Raw genomic sequence first — 19875 nt, forward strand, 5'->3', positions numbered from 1 at the left:
CCGCAGCAAGGGGGTGACTCCCACCGGGAGGGCCAGTGGACGGAGGAGGAATGGGACTGAGACGGAAATGGTGGGACCCGAGTACAGGAGCAGACGGCTCCCAGGTCAGCGCACCCTCGGCCCCTCCCCAGACTATGTTCACCTGAGGGTGTTGTGTGAACAGCCGTGGTGTCTGGGCTGTTTGTGTGGTGACAAGGTAGCCAGTGTGGGTTAAACACCTCACGTGGTAGAGGAGAGGCCCAGCGTTCAGCCTTGCTGTCAGGAGACTGTTCCTCCCTTTTCTGCATTGCACAGGGACTCTGGCCCTTCAGCTGTTCATTCCTGGGATTCTCTGGGTCTTTCCACCCAATGACCTTTAACAGCAGAACGGCAAGGAGAGGTGGGGACTGTGTTATCACTTTATTTACTTTGAGGACTTCTCTAGAAATATTTCTAGCTGCTGCTATTTGCCCAGCCAGGCGTGGCCTCCCCACCTTTGCAAGGCTCAGAACCCATCCTGTCTTGGGTCTGTGTTCCCATCCTCTCAGCCCCTTCCCTCCTTCCATTGCCTGGTGGAGCTCCTAGGGTGAACCACCATCCCTGGATTTTTCATGTTCTGCCCCCTTCTCCCAGTATTTTTCTTTTTTTTTTTTTTTAAAGATTTTATTTCTTTATTCAACAGAGATAGAGACAGCCAGCGAGAGAGGGAACACAAGCAGGGGGAGTGGGAGAGGAAGAAGCAGGCTCACAGCGGAGGAGCCCGATGTGGGGCTCGATCCCGTAACGCCGGGATCACGCCCTGAGCCGAAGGCAGACGCCCTAACCGCTATGCCACCCAGGCGCCCCCCCAGTATTTTTCTGACCCCCTTGATTACCTCTCTGTCCCTGTCTCTGTTTCCCATTTTCTCTGCTTAGAGCCAGGAAGGGGAGGAAGCTGGTCTGCTGTGTAGGAGCAGGAGGGGCCTCCCCCCCCACCCCGACCTCCAGCTCCCTTTCCCAACCAAAAGCACTGAGGTTTGGAGGTGAAATTGAAAGTCCCTTGCTGCGAGTTTCAGTCACGCTCCTGGTCACACTCCTGCCGTTTCCCAAGGATCTCCTTACTGCTTGGTGTCGGGGCCCAGGACCTCCCTGCAGTCCCCCTCCCTGCGCCCCGGGGCACGCTGTCCAGCAAGGACTCCAGCTAGCTCCAGCCAAGGGAGTTACGCTGGGTCAGCCTCCAACGCCAGGACAGAAAGCCCGAGTTCCCTGGGCATAGGCCAGGATGAGGACCGCAGCTGCCTCTGCTGGCACGGAGCAGCCACGGTGCCGCCTCCGTGGGGCCTCCTGTATCCAGGCGAGCAGCAAAGAATGGAAAAATCCCTGGCCTGCTAGAAAATGTCTTAATGACTGGGCTGTGTTCCTCCTACCTCGCCCCCAGCACATCCTTGCACGGCCCTGTCCGGTGGTTACACGTCGGATCCCCGCTGCAGGGAAACCGTGGAGATGCAGGCACACCGTGGAGCTCACCCAGGCTCCCCCTGGGCTTCTGACCAAGCAGCTGACACTGTGACTATGCTCTGCAGACAAAGAGGCCTCTGGCTTGGCCCCAGCCTCCAGCAGGTCACCTGCCCCTGTGGGTGTGAATGCAGGAGCCAGTCCCCAGGACCACTGTGAAGAACTCCATTCCCTCCACATTGGAGCCTGGGAGCCATGGTGGGGAGAGGCTGAAGGAAGGAGATGGAGGCTGTCCCTGCATCCCCCTCCACAGAGTGGGGAGAATTCCAGATGGTGGAGGGAGGGGCTGACGGGAATAGCCCAGCCTTAGTACCCCAGTCTCATCCCTGCAGGTTCCTGTCACTGGTAACAAGATTCTTCCATAGGGATTTAGAATGTGGAGATTCCATCCCAGGGCTACCCTGCACCCAGCGGAGGGGTGCACAGGTAGACCCCTCAGTTGGGGGAAGTGTTCTCACCCTGCAGAGCTGAGGTTCTGCCACTTCCTGTCCCTGGGGAGCCACTGGAGTTACCAGGGCAACAGGCTAAAATAAATCTCATCTGGGTAGGGCCAAGGGCAATGGTGTTGCTAGGGCAACTGATTAGGCCAGTTGTTTGGCTCCAGGCTCTTCCTGGTACCCAGCAGGCTAAATCACCTGGCACTGACTGCCAGCCCACTCTGCCACTGCTGCTTGCCCAGACCCAGGTGCTCAGATCCTACTCCTTCCTGCTCCGTCTGTACCCAGCACTTAGGGGTTCAGTGACACAAGGGGGTCTGGAGCTGGTCTCTCTGATGCAGCTGTGATTTCACAAGGACTGGGGTGCTGCACGGTGGCCTGGTTGATGGGGACTGGGAAGCAGTAGGGATGAAGAGGCCCACCTGTGGGCAGCTTCAAATCAAGCCTGGAGAGTAAGGCTCCAGGCCAGGAGCACAGCAGGTCCTGTGCCCTGTGGATGCAGCACCAAGCGGGGGCGGGGGGGGGGAGGGGAGGGTCCTGCAGATCACTTTTGCTTGTTGCTTTGCACACGGTACGGGAGGCAGTGGCCTTGAACATACTTCTGTTTTGGTGGCTGCTTATAGACCTATCGCGTACCTGCCTCTCCCTGGCCAATACCCACCAATAGCGGTGGCTGCCAGTGCCCCAGTGCACGCATGAGCTGCCGGCACTTCCCCTGCACCTTGGGAAGGTCTGGCTGACCCGGATGCACTTGGTGGGGGCCCTGGGCACCACCTGCCTACTAGCCAGACGCCCATCCTCACCGTGCTGGTTGGTTCCATGCATCTCACTCTCAACATGACCCTTGAAAAGATGTTCAAGGATCCTAGCTTGCACGCACACTGCACCATTGGCTTCCCCAGTATTCCAGAAGAGTCCCTTCCTTACAGGCCTGGGAAATGCAGAAGCATGGGTGGGAAGCCCTGCCCTCCCAGCTCAGCCTGTCATGGCCTTGGGACTAATCTGAGACAGAAAACAGGATTCCCTTGCTTCAGGACTCTTGTTATATCTCCTCCTCCCCGGATGCCATCTTTAACAGGGGCCTCGGTTGCCCACTTCCCCTCTTCAACCCTCATCTCCCCCCTTCGCTTTAGCTAGCTGACTTGCCATGACAGTGATAGCACAAAGCTCTAAGGCTCCCACGCATGCGTCAACTCCTGGTGTGTCTTGCAGAATGTGCAGTGACCAGCGCCATCACCCCCTGCAGGAGTCTTGTGTTCCTTGAAAGGATCAGAAGGGTATAAAATGAATCCCAAACCTGTTTCAAAATCTTTAGGGTACCCCCACCAGAGAGTCTGCACCTCTAATCAGAGCCTTCAGCGGGCTCATCGTGGCATTTTTGGACAGTGGCGGTGAGAAGGGGCCAAGGGCAGTGAGAGGGAAGTGCCCGTGAGAGATGGTTTCTTCACAGGTTCTCCTTCAGGGGCCCCTTGACTGGAATTCTGGTGGTAAATGGTCTATGCACAGGGACCAATCCAAAAGCTAACTAATCCGAAGACCCCTGCTATCACCCTAAACCCAGAGAGAATCTGAACCTCCAGCTCTTCTGAAATCAGCACAGCCCAATGCTTGGTGGCCCTGGCAACTAGGTTGGCTTGGGAAGGAAGAGTATAGACCCATTGGGCAGGGGCGGGGTCACAGGTGCTGGACGCCTGGAGCCCGAGTGGGGAGTGGCGGAGAACGGAAGGCAGCACGGCTGTAAGGGCCGTCGCCTAATTGCCAGGACTCCGCCTCCAGCCCGTTCTCCTCCTCACCCAGTTCCACTCACATTGGCCTCACTTGGCGGCTCCCTTAGCAGTCAGCTCAGATCCGTGGAGACGCCCACACACTCCCCGCCCCTGCAATCCCAGCCCAAGGGTGTTTGGGGTGGGGTGGAGGCCCCCTCTCCCAGACTTTCCCAATCAGACTTCATTCCCACCGCCCGACGTCCAGCGCCCCGGGCGCGCGAGGGTTAACCTCGCGGGGGTGGGAACTCTGGAGCAGTCGGCAAAGGGAGGGAGGGGGCTGGAGGCGACGGGAGGCGCGGGGAGCCAGCCGGGGTCGAGCGTCGGAGGAGGCCGCTAGAGCCCCGCTTGTCACAGGCCACCGGGCAGCCACTGGGCACACGCTGCGCGCAGTGAGGAGCCACCGCAGACCCCCTGCACCAAACTTCAAGTCCGGAGCAGGGGTGAGAGGCTGGGCATCAAGACGGGTGGCGGATAGTGTCAGGACGCTGCCCCCCTCCCCGGAGACCGCCACCTCCACCCCACCTCTGCTGAGTCTCAGCCCCTACACTCCGGCCACTATATTGCCTTTGGCCAGGGATGAAGCCGGGAGGCCGTGGCCCCATGGCGGCCCGGGAGTCCGAGCCCGCCGACCTGCCCCTGGTTCTGCCGCGGCCCTGGGCCTGTCCCGCTGACGTGCGGCTCTGCGGCCACCTGCGGAAGCAGAAGTCCCAGCGCCGCCGTTTCTTCGTGCTCCGAGCCGACCCACCACGCCTCGAGTGCTACGAGAGCGAGAAGAAGTTCCGTGCCGGCCAAGCGCCGCCCAAGCTCAGCGTGAGCCTGGCGGGTGCGTGCACCATCAGCAAGCGCGTGGACGCTCGCCAGCGCCACCTGATCGTCCTCTACACGCGCGACCGCAGCCTGGGCGTGGCGGCGGCCTGCGAGGCGGAGCAGCAGGCGTGGTACAGCGCCCTGCTCGAGGCGAGCGCGGCCGCCGGTGAGGCCAGAGCACCGGGCGGGCGGAGCCGGGCCGGGGGGCCGGGAGGCCGGGAGCCAGGGGGTAGGTGATCGCGAGTTTAGTTTATTGTGGGTTGTCCCTCCCCGTAAGCCTCCGACAGCAAGTTCAAACATGAAGCGTTTACATGTTTTTAGTTCTCGGGGCACAGTAACTCCAACCCCACGGCCCAGGAGCCCCCTGTGACCAGCCCCCTGTCTCTCCAGGTCCCAGCTTCCACGAGGACCCCGGCGCCTGGATTCTCGCTCCATTTCAGGACGTCTGGCCCGTGATGCTGCGGCCCAAGGGACTGGGGCGAACACCAGGCCTGGGCAGCGGCCGCTACCGCCTGTGCCTGGGTTCGGGGGTGCTGAGCCTGCTGCGGAAGCCCAAAGGCAGAGGCTCTGGGGACACCCAGGCTTCGCCGCCCGCCCTGCGCCTGTCCCTGCTCAGTGTGCGCCTCTGCGGCCACGCAGACTCTTTCTTCTTCCTGGAGCTCGGCCGCTTGGCGCCCACGGGTCCCGGGGAGCTGTGGCTCCAGGCGCCCGACGCGGTGGTGGCCCGAAGCATTCACGAGACCGTACTGGCCGCCATGAAGCGACTCGGGGATGGCAGTGCCAGTGGCAGGGCTGAGCCACTGCCAAGGGATGCCCCCACGAGCGCTTACAGACCCTCTGCCTCCCAACCTTATGCGACCCTGGCCTTGGCAGCCCAGTCAAGCGGCCTGAGCCATCTCGGGGGCCTGGGGGAGAGGAGCGGGAAAGCAACCCGCAAGACGCTGGCAACGGCAGCCTTGCTCCCCAAGGACTTGGTGCGGGAAGGGGGCTACGCAGCCATGGGAGCCGGGAGCGACTACGAACCCATGGGAGGTGGCGAAGCAGGTGGCTACATGGTAATGGCATCCCGTGGCCTTGCGACTTCTGCCCATGCCGCTCCCCACGACCCGCTCCAACGTTGCGGGGTCACCAAATACATGCCCATGAGCCGCTTTTCGCGGGGGTCCTTGTCCTCGAGCTCCCTGCCCCGTTCCTATAAGCTGGGGGCCTGGGAGCCTGGACCTTCCTTCCAAGGCCCCTCTCGCAGCATTAGGGAACGTTGGGGACCAGCAAGGACTCACCCCTCCTTGCAGCCACCCTCAGAGCTAGCTGGGGAGTACGTGTGTATCAAGTACATGGCTCCGGACTACTTAGGAATGGGCACTGCCATACAAGAACCCCACAACAGCCGCCTCAACTATGTCGACCTGGACCTGATCCCTCCACTGGAGGCTCGAGGCAACGCTCCCGGGTCCAGCACAAACCGCCAGCACAGCTATGCCCGCATCAAGTTCCAAAACCTCAGAGAGGCTCCGGTGAGGAGACATGGGCAGCCCCACCCTGTCTAGCTGAGGGATGGATGGGGAGGAGGGGAGAGAAAACGGGTAAAATTATGAATGCCTTCCTGCCTGCTCCCCTCAAACCCCCCCACCCGTTCCCAAAGTAGAGGGGCTCTCAGGCCCCCAAGGACCTGCAACTTGCAGAAGCTCTGAGCAGCCCCTTAGGGCCTGCTCCCCACTCCACCACTTCCAGATGTGGTACCTGGGAATTCTTCAGAAAAGTTTCCCCAAGAAGCTGGATTCTTTTAAGGGAAAAAATTCTAGAACCACCCTCCCCCACTTCCTACCCACAAACCCCTATGAATTCCAGGCTTTCTCAGTCAAAGCCCTGATCCTTTCTTTCTTGGCAGAGTTCTTGCAGCATCACTCCAGAGTCTCAGGTCAACCTTGGCCCCTGACCCTGCCTCCAAAGAGCTGCCCCACTCTCTGGAGTGGGACCTGCTCCTCCCTCCCCCGCAGCTGCAGGGCCAAGTGCCTTGTGTCTCCTTCCAGCCACAGAACCAGTTCCCTGTCCCCGGGCCCCAGAGCAAGAGGGCTGAAGTACCAGGCATCTTACCTCTACTGCTTCCCAAAAGTGCTGTGCCGCTCCCTTCCTCCCTAATTTCCCTTTTCCAGGGCCAGCCATGTGTTCACACAATCCTCCCTTCTCTGGAGCCTGGAGAAGCTGATGGACTTCTTGCTTCCATATGCTGTACCGTGGACCACTCCCCACTCTATTGCCCTATTAAAGTGGCCCTTCTTGGTCAGCCTGGAAAGGTCTTAGGTCCATGGGTTTCCCTGCGCCGCTGCAGGGCTGACCAATGAGTAACGAGAATTTGAGGGGAGGACCGCCTAAGCCACGTAGAGGAAGAAACCCCATCCCCGTCTCCATGCCCCACTCTGCTACTCACTTGCTACAAGGAGCCTGTTTGCAAACCAAAACACTGTTTTATTATCAACAGAACCTGCCTGGGGAAGTAGGGGACCCACTCTGCTCACAGAAGAGCTATGTTCAATGGGCATCTGGGGTTCGTGGGACAGATGGGTTAGTGCAGTGAGAACAGCTAGGGCCACCACTGGGGCCTGGGTGGTCAGATACAGGGTCTGGGGGGCCAGCATGGGCCGTGGGAGCTCCCGAGGAGGCAGGTCTCGGAGCCCCCTGGCTCATCTGCAGGAGGCCCGTGAGGGCGATCAGCTCAGGCCCACTAAGCCAGGCAGTGGAGCAGCCCGGGGATGGGGTGCGGAGGACCCAGGGAGACATGATAGGAGGTGGGAGCAGCAGCTTCAGAGAGCCCATGACCTGAGGAGAGAGAAGGGAGAAGTGTCTCCTCCTAAGCCCTGCAGGACTAGCATGAGGCCAGGGCAGGAATTGCACTCACCTGCTGAGAGGCCTCCGACAGGTACAGAGGAACACGCTGCCCACAGGGCAGCAGCGGGTCCGACAGAAAGACATCTTCACAGCACATCACTGGGTACCCTGGAGAGGAGAAGCTGGTAGGGCAGCAGGCTGGGGCTCCCACACCAGCGAGGGCTGCACTGGCTCCCTGAGGAGCTCATGCAGGGCACCTACAGACCTAGGGGGCCAAGCCAACTACCTGCATCCCTGGGCGCATGCTCTCCATTCTGGTGACCTGTTGTTGGGACCAGGGGCCTGAGCTCCCGGCCCGAGGCTGCCTCATATAGTGGCCAGAAGGAGGGATGACACAAGGTCCGGCCTGAGAAGGAGGCGCCGGACGCACAGCTGGGCCCCTGTGGAAGGGGCAGGAAAGATCACTGGAGCTTCTGTCCCCTCCTTGGGCACCCCTGCCCCATTCCCAGGCCAGGGCAGGAGATACTCCCAACTCACCCACACCAGCCGAGGTCCTGCTGTAGCCTTGTAGTTGGGGTCCCACGGTGCTAGCATGGTCATCCTTGACGGGGCCACCTCCCAGGCCATCCGGGGGGGAAGGGCAACTGGGGGGGGGCACTTGAAGAGATTAAAACAGGCTCAGGAGTGGGTGGAAAGGTGTGGGGGGGGGGCGTAGAGGCAGCAAGGCCTGTACCTACCCGGGGTTCCGGGGGAATGCTCGGCAGCCAGGCCCGGGGGGGTCCGGGGCAGCAGCTGCTCTCTCCGGGTCCAGGAAGGCCTTCGGGAGCGGGGCTGCGGGCTGGGAGGGGGAGGTACGGAGGTGGCCCCGTCACAGCCTCACCCGTTATATTTCTGAGGCAGGGCCGAGGGTGCCTAGGCCAGGGAGTGTGAGCGCACCCGTTCCTCCGTGTGGGCACTGAGATTTCCTCACACGGTGGGCCCCCGGCCAGATTTCCCTGAGGCGGGGCCCCTCACCTGTCCTGTGGGGGAGTTCCTGGCTCCCCCACTGCGTCCTCTCCAGAGGTCCAGGCCTCGCCGGGGTCACTGCCCGCCGAGGGGCCTCGTTCCTCGCGCGCCTGCTCTTTGCCCGCGTCCCGCAGCGGAGGCGGCCGGGGCAACATGCCGCGTCTAGGGGAGGGCGGCGCGGGGCAGCTGCTCTGGGCCCCGCGTCCGGCGCCCCCCGGGCCTCCCACCTCGNNNNGGCGGTCCGCGCGCGGCCCGCCGTCCCACACGGAGGAGCGGCGCCCCGTGCGCCGAGCTGCGGAACCCCGACGCCGACGTGGAGGCGCTTCCTTCCCCGCGATGCGCCGCGTTCATTCGCGGACGGACACACGCACGCACGCACACACGCACCCGAGGGGCAACCTAGACGGCCAGGCTTCTTTATTGCACTTGACACAACATCCGGCGCCCGGCTTCTATCCCAGACCCTCGGCCACACCCAGAGGCGGCCAGGTGCCTTGCTGGGCTGGCCGGTTTCCAACGCCTCGGGCGGGCCGAGGGGCGCCCAACGAACAGGGCCAAGCCCGAGGCCGCCCTCACCCGAGTCCTTGCTAGGGAGCAGAGCCCGGGCGCGACTGTCTTCTCTGTTCCTGGGTTCCCGGCCAGGTCGGAGCCCTGCACCCCGACCTTGAACCCTATGGCCGTTCCAGCAGTGCGTGGATGACAGCAGCGATGTAGGGGAGGCCCCTTCCCGGGGCCCCTTCCTCTTCCAGGATGTGATGGGGCTGGCACAGGGACTCCTGGGGGGAGGGGCCCAGGTTAAGTTCCCCTTGTCACCTTGTTCTCTGGCTTCCCTGCCCTTCTCAGAGGGCAGGGTGGGAGAAACCCTAAAGATGCCCGGGCAAACGGGGCTGACAGGATGGCCCTTCGAGGTGGACGTGGCAAAGGTCAGGGGCACCCTGGACACAGCTTGGGGACAAATGAGATGCAAGGAAGCTGCCAGCAGGTAACAGAAGGGCGATGACACAGGGGGCCAATGCTCAGGGGAGAAGAGACCTGTCATTTCCAGATGGAAATGCTGGAAGAGGCAGGCTGACAAATAGAGCCCAGGGGCACGGCCAGGTCTGGGCCCGGCCACAGCAGGAGCAGACGTAAACACACAGACACAGAGGCGGCCACAGTCTGTACAATTTATACACAGAGACAGGAACCCAGCCTGGGCCCCCGCATCCCCTACAAATATAGAGTTCTCTCTACAAAATATAGATAATTTAGTTCCCCATAACAATGGGGGGACAGTGGGGAGGGACGGCACAAGGAGGAAGGTTGAGATCTACCCCCTGAGGGAGCAGAGAGCAGGGCCTGCAGGGAATGAAGGCACCATCAGCACTGAGAAGTGAGGGAAGGGAAGGGGCTACAGGAGGGTGGCCAGAGGCTGGGGGCCCAGGGTCTGGGTGCACCAGAGTGGGGCCTCTGAGGTCACTGTCTGTGAGGGGAGGGGGGTTCACTAGTGTCTTTGGTAGGGGCCGAAGGCACCACTGGTAGGGACCGGGGTCGCACAGGAGTCATAAATAGAAATAGGGCGAGGGGGCGGGAGAAAGGGTGACTTCAGGTCCTAGGAACCCAGGAGCCGAGTGTAGACGACACAGAGCAGCAGCATGAGGACCACGTAGAAGAGGATGAAGCCGCCCAGACCAGAGGGGGGCCAGAGGGGCGGGGGGGGCCTGCCCCCCACCCGCTTCACAGCCTCCAGAGTGGTCCACAGCCCCTGGGCGGTGCCCTGGAGGAGATCTGAGGGCGAGCACAGGTCAGCCTGGGAAGGGAGAGTAGGGACAGACGGACAAGGACAAAGAGCAGACGTCAGCAGCAGCAGCAAGACAATCCTTCCCACCCCCTGCCTTCACGTGCCAGGGCCTGAGCCATGCCAACATGCGGAGTGCAGGGAAGGGAGGCGTGCAGGGAAGGGAGGCATGCAGGGCAGGGAGGCGTGCAGGACGGGGACTTGTGGACATGCTTCCTTCTGGGGAGCAGACACCCCTGTGAATGGAACCCTGTCACCCACGCGGACTGCTCAGCTGAGCCCAGGACGTCACCGCTCTTTATAGTAGGGAGAAGCCCTGGGCTCCCGAGAACATACCCCCCATACCTCAGGCACCCCCATTTTTCGACAGGCTTCTAAGAAACTCTCCACATTTTTCCGAGACTTGAGAGCACTAAGTTTTGGCTGGGGGAGTGCAAGGAAGGAAAAAGAGAAGAGAGTAAGGGAGAGGCCCGGCAGTCCTCTGTCCCATCCCCTACCTCCTGCCCTGGAACCCAACTGACCACAGCAGGGGAGGGCACGTGGATGAAGGGCACGGAGCGGGGCCGCAGCTGGTTGGCCAGCTGACACAGGATGACACCATTGGCCAGAGCCTCTGCCAGGTCCTCGGGCAGGGGCCGCTGCAGCCTTGACTCGAGGACCTGGGAGGCAGGAGGGTGGGGGGAGGGGTCAGCATCAGTGGGGACTCCCGCCTGCCCCTTGTATCTCAGTGGAAGCACCCACAGAGTGCGGCAGGAAGCCAGGAAACTCGAGGAGGCCGAGCACACCCCCAGCCCCCCACCCTGCCTGGCCCCACAGATCCCACCTCTCTTACCTGGCGCAGCTGTGCCGTCAGCTCCTTCTCATCCAAAAGCTGGGGGGATCGCCGAGCTCTCAAGACAGAGTCTGGCGAGGAAGGGCCTGGAGAAGGAGGAGGAATGTGGGCTTTCTCTACCACCCACCGCCGACTTCCAAGCTGGGTCGCGGTGTCTGGCACCCACATCTCCTGCCTCTGCGCTTGTGGGATTTTCAACACAAAGGGACAATAGACTAGAGAACTCCCATGCCAGAAGGGGTGTCTGCAGCCCAGGGGTGAGGGCTGGGTTAGCACTGGGGATAGGGGAAACCCACCTGAGCCACTCTGAGAGGAAGAACGGAAGAGGAAGCTGTTTGGTCTCTGAATGGAGCCGAGTGGCCGGGGAGCAGGCACTGTTGCTGGGGGCCAGAGCCAGGGACGGTGAGAAAAGACACCCCTCAGAGTCCCACTCTTCCCTCAGGCCGCCAGGCCCCAGCCCCCCCACCTACACAGCCCCCCGTCCTCCTCCCCAAGTCTCTGTCCCACCTGGTCCAGCTGCAGGAAGGGGCTCCTGGGAGGTCGGGGCGGGGGCGGGGACAGGGGCTCCCTGCCCTCCAGAAGCTCCCAGTTGGGTGGCATTGGACTTAGGCATGCCGCTGAGGACAGACAGAAAGCGAATTAGAGGGGATGGGCAGGGAGACAGCGTGTGGTGCCAGAGCTCGGGGAGGTGGACCCTGGGAGGACACATACTTGTAGGAGGCCTGAGCAGACGAGGCAGCGGCACCTCCACCAGCGGCCCTGATCCCCAGCTTCAGGAAACTGGAAAATGAAGGAGATGTGGGGTCAGCAGTGCAGGCAGAGGACCGCCAACCCCGAGGGGCAGAGGAGCTTATGAGGGCTCGTTTCCACTCATCCCCAGGGCTGCCCCCCAATCCTGCCCCTTTGCCCATACCTGTCCTTCCTGGGGGCCCCCCACACCGCACTGTGCTGCTGCTGCTGCTGCTGCCGCCGCTCCCGCTCCTGCCATAACTGCAAGGGTGTCGGGGCGCCGCCGCTCCTCCCCAGCTGGCTCCTCCCGCCTGAGGGGCAGAGGCAGGACCAGTGAGGCCAAGCCAGGCCAGGGAGAGGAGGGAGGGCCCGGGGTGGGGGGGGGGAGGAGTAAAGGGAGGAGGTGCTGGCTTAGGTGGCTCTGGGCTACCTGCTGCTTGGTGCCTTCTCTGCATCCCCTGCCCCAGGGCTCAATTCTGGCGGCTGCCGCTGCTCCTAAGGAAAGAGCAGCAGAGGGGTCGAGGGAGGGTTCCTCCAAGGCTGCGCCGGCTCCCTCCCTCTGCCACAGGCCACACAGCCAGGGGCTGGATGCTCACCTCAGCAGCGCCTCGCTCCTCGTCCTCCCCAGGCACGTGGCTGTCAATGAAGTCAATCTGCTCAGGGTCTCCGTCAGCTGGGGAGGCCAGGGCACGTCAGCAAGCATTTGGGGGACTTCAGGCACTCGTCCAATACCCGAGACCCCTTCCCCTGACCCCACCACTCACCAGAGCCGTCCTCCCTCCGCTCCCTGGGCCCCCGAGGCTCACGGGCCAGCTCCGAGATCCGGAAGGACAACTCCGAAAATTCATCTGTTGACTAGAAACGCAAGAATGGGAGAGAGCTGCTCTGTAGTGCTGGGGGTTCCTGGGGTTCATGCCCTTGGGGTCTGCCGCTGAGCCAGCCCTTCCCCAAGATACTTGGGCAAGGGAAGAAGACCACTCCGGACATCAACAGTCACTCTGATATTCAGAGGCACCAAGCAAAGGGTCCTGACTCAGAGGTTCTCCCCTGGGGCCAAGACCCCCAACGTCTTGTGGAAAGGAGGCCCTTACCTCATTTCCAGACCACCTCTTGCTGCCACTGTCAACGCTGTGGAAGCCTGAGTCTAGCCCGCCATCGTACCGACGTCCCGGAAATAAGTCCTCAGCAGGGCTGGTGCCGACCAGGGAGAGCTAGTCAGTCAGTACTGGGCAGCAACCCCTCTCACCTTCCCACCAAAAACCATGGAGTCCGTGCTGCCAAGAAGGGGCAGTGAGTAACCAGAGGCTTCCTTCCTTCCCACTTGGGACTTACCAGGGACTGAAACTCGGGGGACGGGAAGGGGCCAGGTCCCCCAGTGCAGAACCCCCACGCCGCCCAGCTTCTGTTGACAAGTACTTGAAGATGTGAAGTTTCCCCTTCAAGCAGATCTAGGTATAAGGAGGCACGTGGTAGGGGTGAAGGGAAAGGAAGGGGGCTCCCCCAGATCCTGCCTGGCTACTAAAGGGACTCACCTCCCAACTCCTACCCATTCTCAGCCCTGTCCCCATGGTCTAGCCCACACCCACCCCTCACCTGAGCCGGTGGGCTCTGCAGGGGGTTGCTGTCCAGCAGAATGACCTGCAGGTGCCTGAGGCGGCAGAAGGAGACCGGGATGCGGGAGACACGGTTACAGGAGAAATCCAGGCGGACAAGTGGAAGATCCCCCAGCTCTGGGGGTGGGTGAGGGAAGAGTCAGGAGCCTGCCCAAGGGTGGGGCCTTGTGCTCACTTCCTCTGCCCTCTGCTCTGGCCCACTTGCCACCCTTGGGTCGACCACGTCCTCTGGCCTGGCTGGTTGAGGGCCCTCCCCAGGAATAACCTCCCTGCTTCCCTTCCTGTTCAAATTGGGCCCACATCCAGGCCTCCCCTCCCTTAGCTCCTGCCCATCTCATGTGCTTTTCTTCCTCTACCCCACCCTGCCCGCTCCATACTTCAACTGTTCCTTCATCCCCAAGTGACCATCACAAGACCCAAACCAGACTGCAGCAGTGCACGGCTCAAACACCTTCCACGACTTGCAGCCAAGGCTGCTGAGGGTGAGCCGACTGTGCCCTGCACAAAGGCTCCCAGGCAGGAGGGGCCTGCAACCCCACCCGAACTTTACTAGCTAGGCCCTTCCACCCCCCCGCCCCCGGCAAGGCTGTGCCCACCCGCAGGAAAGGGTGCCTTTTTCTACTCCTCAAACAGGCACAGTTGGATGAATGGTGACTGGAGACACAGAATAACAGTCACCACCCCCGGGCCCAGCGCACTCACGGTGTTCATGATCTGGCATGGCCCACATTTCCCATCTCACTGCCCACCCTCACACATCAGACAACCCTCCAGCCCCTCGGCTTCTGGACCTTTCCACATGCTGTTTGCCCAGCTGGGGCACTCATTTTTGTGACTATCTTTCAAAGTTCAGCTCAAGTGTTGCCTCATCCATGAAATCTTTCCAGACACTCATGCTCGAATGCACTGCTCCTTCGTGTCCCCAGGGCATTTTGCTAGGGTCTCTCTTATGGCCCAGAGCACACCCTGATCAAATGCTTGTTTATACTGCTACCGACTTAGAAGGAAAGAGGGCCAGAGTAGGAGTAGGGGGAGCCCAGAGAAAACGGGTGACCACCTGACTCCCCTCTCTTATTCTTTCAAACCAAGATGAGCACGGCTCCGGGCCTTCCCACCTGCGCTGGCTTGCCTTTCTCACCACATCTGTGCGTGACGGTGCTCCCTCCCACCCACATGCTTTGCACATGGGTTTCCTCTGCCTGGGATGCAGAAGGAAGGAGAACTTTCCTTCACAGGTCAGCTCCTGCCACGCCTCTGGGGCGAAGTCTTCCTCAAGCTCCGCGAGCAGAGCCACATGCCTCCCTCTAGCTCCTGCAGCTTTTTCCGTGTCCTGTTCTAGCACTTCTCTCCACTCGTCTCTCCCCACGAAGCCCATACGTTTTCAGAGTTGGCCCCAGGTGTGAGTGACATCACTCACATCTACCTGACCCCCACCTAAAACCAGGACGCACACAACAACGCTGGCTGAATAAGGGAAGGGTGGCTGTTTTGGAGCAGAGGCTATCAAGTGTTGGGGTGCATCACACTTAGCTCGTTAAAGTGGGGCTGGGGGCTGCTTGGGCTCCAGCTTGTGGCCCCACAGACTCAGAATCTTTGCAAAGGAGGCACAGGGCATCATCTGACTCAGCTGCCTGAGAGCTCCCACTGGGTGAGGGATGACCCTGGGTGACCCCGAAGGCCCCTTCCAACCTTGGGATTCTACAGGGAGCCAACACACTTACCCACTCTCCTTTCTGTGCCTCGTTCCTCATTTGTGAAAATAGAGCTAATAACCCATGCTTTGCCAGCCTCAGGGGGTTGCTGGTCAAGAACAAATAATTAAGTTTGTTTCATACACTGCAAAACCCTGGGCACCTAGGACAGTGACGCTCTGTGAAGAGTGTCTGTGACTTCTCCAGTGTAGACACACACACACTCCCCCCCCACCCCTCCTCCCTCCAGATCTTCATTCTCCTCACCATCGGGCAGGGTACTGAGCTGGTTCCTGCGCACGCTGAGGTCCCGCAGGGAAGGGAGGCTACACAGCTCTGCCGGGAGGGCCTGCAACTCATTGCCGCTCACATCCTGCAATGAGGAAAGGAGTAAGGCACGAGCCACGAGACCAGGGGCATCAGAAACTGCCCCCGGTCTCCGGCCACCTCCTTCGGTCCGTGCCTCTCCCCAACCTCCCCAAAGGCCCCTGGTGCCTGGCTCAATGGCCCCTCTTCTTGCCCTCCTCCCTGTGCTTACAAGCTGCCGTAGGCTTCCCAAGGCGCTGATGTCGGGAGGCAGGGCTCCCAGTTTGTTGTTGCTGACGATGAGCACCCTCAGGGGCAGCTGGCAGATGTAGGGTGGCAGCGATGACAGCTGGTTTCGGCTGTGGAAGGGAGAAAGGCATGGGGCTCACTCCCCAGGCATGGCAGCCCAGTGTTGCCCTCATTCTCAGGGCACTGGGAGGGGCGCTCAGGATGCTGTGCACTGGGACTTGCAGCTCCCACCCTCCCCTGGCCATGCCTCCCTACCTGAGGTTGAGGTAGGTAAGGGCTGTGAGATTCCCCAAGGCTGGGTTCAGGCATCTCAGGCAATTGTGGTAGAGGCTCAGGCCCTCCAGGGACACCAGCTGGCAGGCTGCCTCCGGCACCTCGGGGAACCGGTTCCGGGACAGGTCTAGGGGAACCAAGTGTCGGGGGAGAGCCGTGGACGGGCCCAGCCCTGGACAGGAGGGCCCTGAACTTTCCCAGAGCCAGCCGCCCAGCCGTTCGCCTCCCCTCCCTTGGACCTAAAGAATCAGGTCTATAAACCTGGGCTCTCCGGAGAGAACAAAGCTTTCTGCAAAACTGAGCGCATTCCAAGCATTACCAGAGCAGCAAAGGCCATAGGGTCATGGGGCTGGAGAAGCCCAGACTTCGGAGGACAAACCATGACCACCACCTTCAAATACACAAATGAAGGGTGCCCCTGGAAAGGGTGACTGGCTTCTAGAACTCTTGTGGCTCCTGCTGTTCCATAGAGAAGGCTGGTGTTCCAAAGAAAACAGCAAGATAATGGGCTGGGAGGCTTGAGATAAGAATATGGTAAGTACCCCCGGGCAGACCACTGAGAAAGCTTGACCCTCTTTGTCCCTCCTCAGGGGCCTTGTCCCCAGCCTCAACCTCTTTTCAACACAGGGGAGAATCAAGGGTCATTAGAGTCTGGCTCTAGAGGGTAAGTAAGACTCCTGGCAGATTGGACAATGTATTCTCCATTGCCCCTGGGATCAGCAAGCCAGGTCCAAGGGTCTGTGAAGGAACAGACTCTGAAGGATCAGGAGGGGAAGGCAAGCTGACCAAGCTGGAGATGGAGCAGAGTCCTCAGGTCCCACCCCATCTGGATACACCTTCTTCAGGTCAGGCCTCCTTCCCACCCTCTTCCAGTGCCACTGGCCCGCCTCTACTTCCTCTCTTATGGACCCAAGCTTTAGGCACTCAGCTCTTTTGCCTGTGTCTTGGTGTGGGTGAGGAGGAAGGAGGAAGGGACCAAAAACCCTATGACCACCCCTCATCTCAAGTGGTCGCTTGCTACTCCAGTGAGAGGAGTCAGGCATGGGGTTTCTGCCAGTCTGGAGACACTAACGGCTCAGAGCTCTGCAAGCCTGGGTTTCTGTTTCCTCTCCTCGCCTGCACTGGGAGGGGCCCAGTGCCTGCAGGGGGATGTCCCTGGCAATAGAACTTGGGTGAGCTTCTTAGGCAGCCCTCCCCAGAAAGGGGTGAGTGAAAGCTGATGGGAGGGAAGCTAGGGTATATCCCCCAAGGAAATGAGTCTCGTGACAGGAAATGGAGTAGAAACAATCTGTCAGGTTCTGTCTCTGGTGGGCCCTATGTTTACCAGGGCAGATGACAGCCCAATGCACCAGGCCTCCGTCTTTCTCCCTCTGTGCTCACAGCCCTGGTACGCAAAGAGAAAAGACCCGTCAAGGGAGAAGACCAAGTTCCCGAGAGGGTGAGACAGCCAGATGCAGTCCTCCTACGTTGGCCATCCACCTGCCTGGTCTCCCTGCATCTACAAATGTGTGTGTGTGTGCGTGAGCGTGCGCATGTGAGCGTGCATGCTGTGGATGAAGGGGGTAGAGGACAAGATGGGCTAAGCAGTGGTGGGGGCAAAAGCTAGGAGCGGAAGGGAGCCCAGGCTGGCGGAGGCAGGGCACAGGAGGCACAGGATGTGGTCTGTGAGAGAATGAGCTGCACTTCTCCTTTGCGAGAGCCGCCCCTCCCCGCCATCTCAGGATTCATCCTACTTTCAGGGGCCCCAAGGAACAGAGTCCAGGGGCTATCAGAGACCTGGGCCATAGGAAATATGCAGGGAAAACAATGAGTCAGAAAGAGTTGGGAAAGCAGGAGAGGGGTCAAATTATTTGGCGCAGTGTTGCCAAGTGTTTAGTATGGGTTGGAGGGCAAGGAGGTGTAGAGGACAGGGTATGGGCAACACTGACTGTCACTTCCCCTTTCCACCCTAAACTATAAGCATTCTGCTTGGGGAGAGGGGTTAGAGGAGAACGTTCTGGGTGAGATAGATCCCACCAGGCCTACAACCTGGGCCCAGAAAGGATTCAGGATTTCTGCGTGGAGAGCAGGACAGGGAGAGCTCCTCAGGAAGCCGGGATTTTCCCGTTTCAAACACACAGGCTCACTCTGAACTGCCTGCACCCTGAGGCGGAATGCGGGCGGAGGGTGGGAGGGAGTAGGAGCTGGGAGGGGCCAGGGAGTTCTTGGTAGTTTTCCCCAGGAGTCCACTCACAGAGGCAGAGCCCTAAGGAAGTAAATAACATTTGGTCTTTGTCAAAAAACAAGCAAGGGGGGGAGGGGAAAGGGAACAGACGGCGAGTGTCACACAGCTGCTGAGGTCAATCTGGAGCTTGGGGGTTAGGCGGCTGGGGGAGACTGAGAGGGAGAGGAATGGCTCCTGGGGCTCACCCATTCCCTGAACTCACTCACTGCATGGTGGGCAAGTGAGTTTACCCAGCAAACCAAGAAGAGTGGAGAGGTTTAAACTGGTCCTCCCCAGAACAGTGGAGGAAAGAGAGTGTCTGTGCCCACTTGAGTGTTTACAGGTGAGGAGGCACCTGCTGGAGAAGAAATTGTGCAGTCACAGAGCTGTGTCGTGTCAGCCGAAGGACGGAGGACGCTCAACCCGCCCCAAGTCCCACCCTGGGCTCGGCTGGGGTGGGGCTTCGGGAATGCAGTCCTCCTTCCCACTCCCAATCTCCACCCCCCAGCTGCCAGCCCAAGGTCATAGGTTGTTGCCTCCTGAGCAGCTGAGGCCTGACTCACCTGTCATGGTAGAGTTCCCCCGCACCCTGCCATCAAGAGACACCAGGGAGAAGGGAGCATGATTAGAGGGATCTGTGAATGGGGGAGTGGATGGACAGTGGGACAGTCTCTAGCTTCCCAGCACTCCTAGCTAGGAGATAAGATTTCCTTCCTTTTCAGCAACTGCCTCAAGTCCCTCCCCCTAGGGAAAGCAGAAGCTGAAATGGGAATTCCAGGGTCCCTGTGAGGTCACAGGCTCCACAGTGACCTCACACGCAAGGAGGAGGAGGACTCTCGGATAAGGGGGTCAGGGATAATAGGTGGAAGAGCTCGAGGAGAAAACAGTTAGGGGAGGTGGAAGATTTGCTTCTTTCCCATAGGCTAGCTGGGTGAAGAGTGGAGAGGGCCAGCGACCCTAGGGGGCGGGACAACAAGCACAGTAAACAGAAACACCAGGTTGTTAGGGGCAAATCCTAGGGAAGAGGGGGGACCTAAGGCTGCTCGGATCTCGGTGGAACGGGGACGGGGGGAAAGAGCTGGGAGACGAAGTGGAGGAAGATAAAGGAGTCCTAAGAGGGGCTCGTGGGGGCTGCTTTAAGGAACGATCAGAACTGAGGTTGAAGAGGTCATGCAAATAAGTCAACCAGGTGAGGGGCGGGACCATTCTACAGGTGCGCAGACATGCAAATAAAGAGGAGCAGAAGACGGGCAATTTTCACAACGCTCGGCTGGGGCGCTGGGCTTTCCGTGCAAACGAGAAATGCGTTCATTGTCTGGTAGTTCTCAAAGTGGGGAGGGGGAGGTAGCAGGCTTATGCAAATCGGCGGGGTCGAGAACCCCGACGGTCAGGTGAAGGAGCTGGCCAGACTCCGGAGCCCGGTGAGAAACAAGCCAGGGGCGGGGCTATGCAAATAAGGGTCCCGGCTGGGTACGGGGCCGGATGCACTCACCAGCCTGGGTGATGTCTGACAGGTCGTAGCTGCGGGCCGCGCCCCGGGGGAAGTGCTTCAAGCGCCGGTTAGATAGGTTCAGGGTCCCGGTGGCCACGGCCTCCTCTAAGGCCCGCTCTGCACTGCGGCTCCCGGGCAGACCCGGAGACCCTGGAACGCAGGTCGTGGCCGCCGCCTCCTCACCCCCGGCGGCGAGTGGGGCCGCTACCGCCGCCGCCATCCGCTCCCGGCGGCTCCCGCTGCCTGACTGACGGGACCGGCCGTCCTCCTTCCCCCTCCCCCTCCTTGGGGCCGCCGTAGTCGCTTCAAGGGGGAGGAAACGGGCTCAGGGACCTGGCAGACCAATCGCGGCCCCGAGACGCGTCGGAACTGGCTAATCAGAACCCGCCGGGGGGT

The 19875-nt window shown here is 60.7% G+C and overlaps 3 protein-coding genes across 3 annotated transcripts; 1 reads left to right on the forward strand and 2 right to left on the reverse strand.

The window, feature by feature from the left end:
• The first annotated feature begins 3954 nt into the window (after nt 1-3954).
• LOC100467269 lies at nt 3955-6564 on the forward strand. The gene is made up of 3 exons (XM_019808005.2): nt 3955-4649; nt 4874-5997; nt 6372-6564. The coding sequence occupies exons 1-3, from the start codon at nt 4253-4255 to the stop codon at nt 6417-6419; spliced, it is 1569 nt and encodes a 522-aa protein (XP_019663564.1). The 5' UTR covers nt 3955-4252; the 3' UTR covers nt 6420-6564.
• A 364-nt stretch (nt 6565-6928) lies between these two features.
• Nucleotides 6929-8545, reverse strand: SAP25 (Sin3A associated protein 25). Its single transcript, XM_019808007.2, has 6 exons — nt 8324-8545; nt 8047-8147; nt 7847-7953; nt 7596-7749; nt 7380-7477; nt 6929-7300 (listed from the first exon to the last, which is right to left on the reverse strand). The coding sequence occupies exons 1-6, from the start codon at nt 8467-8469 to the stop codon at nt 7013-7015; spliced, it is 894 nt and encodes a 297-aa protein (XP_019663566.2). The 5' UTR covers nt 8470-8545; the 3' UTR covers nt 6929-7012.
• Nucleotides 8546-9466: 921 nt separating this feature from the next.
• LRCH4 (leucine rich repeats and calponin homology domain containing 4) lies at nt 9467-19803 on the reverse strand. Its single transcript, XM_011234859.2, is given in 19 exon segments — nt 9467-10103; nt 10437-10514; nt 10613-10750; nt 10924-11009; nt 11220-11303; nt 11431-11540; nt 11635-11703; nt 11837-11919; nt 11921-11963; nt 12083-12147; nt 12249-12325; nt 12417-12507; nt 12744-12843; nt 12985-13100; nt 13246-13382; nt 15224-15329; nt 15495-15621; nt 15767-15911; nt 19480-19803. Coding segments are annotated over 19 exon segments (2073 nt in total). The 5' UTR covers nt 19700-19803; the 3' UTR covers nt 9467-9905.
• Nucleotides 19804-19875: the final 72 nt, after the last annotated feature.

The sequence above is a fragment of the Ailuropoda melanoleuca genome, chromosome 10, assembly GCF_002007445.2.
Source record: "Ailuropoda melanoleuca isolate Jingjing chromosome 10, ASM200744v2, whole genome shotgun sequence".
Taxonomy (NCBI): Eukaryota; Metazoa; Chordata; class Mammalia; order Carnivora; family Ursidae; genus Ailuropoda; species Ailuropoda melanoleuca.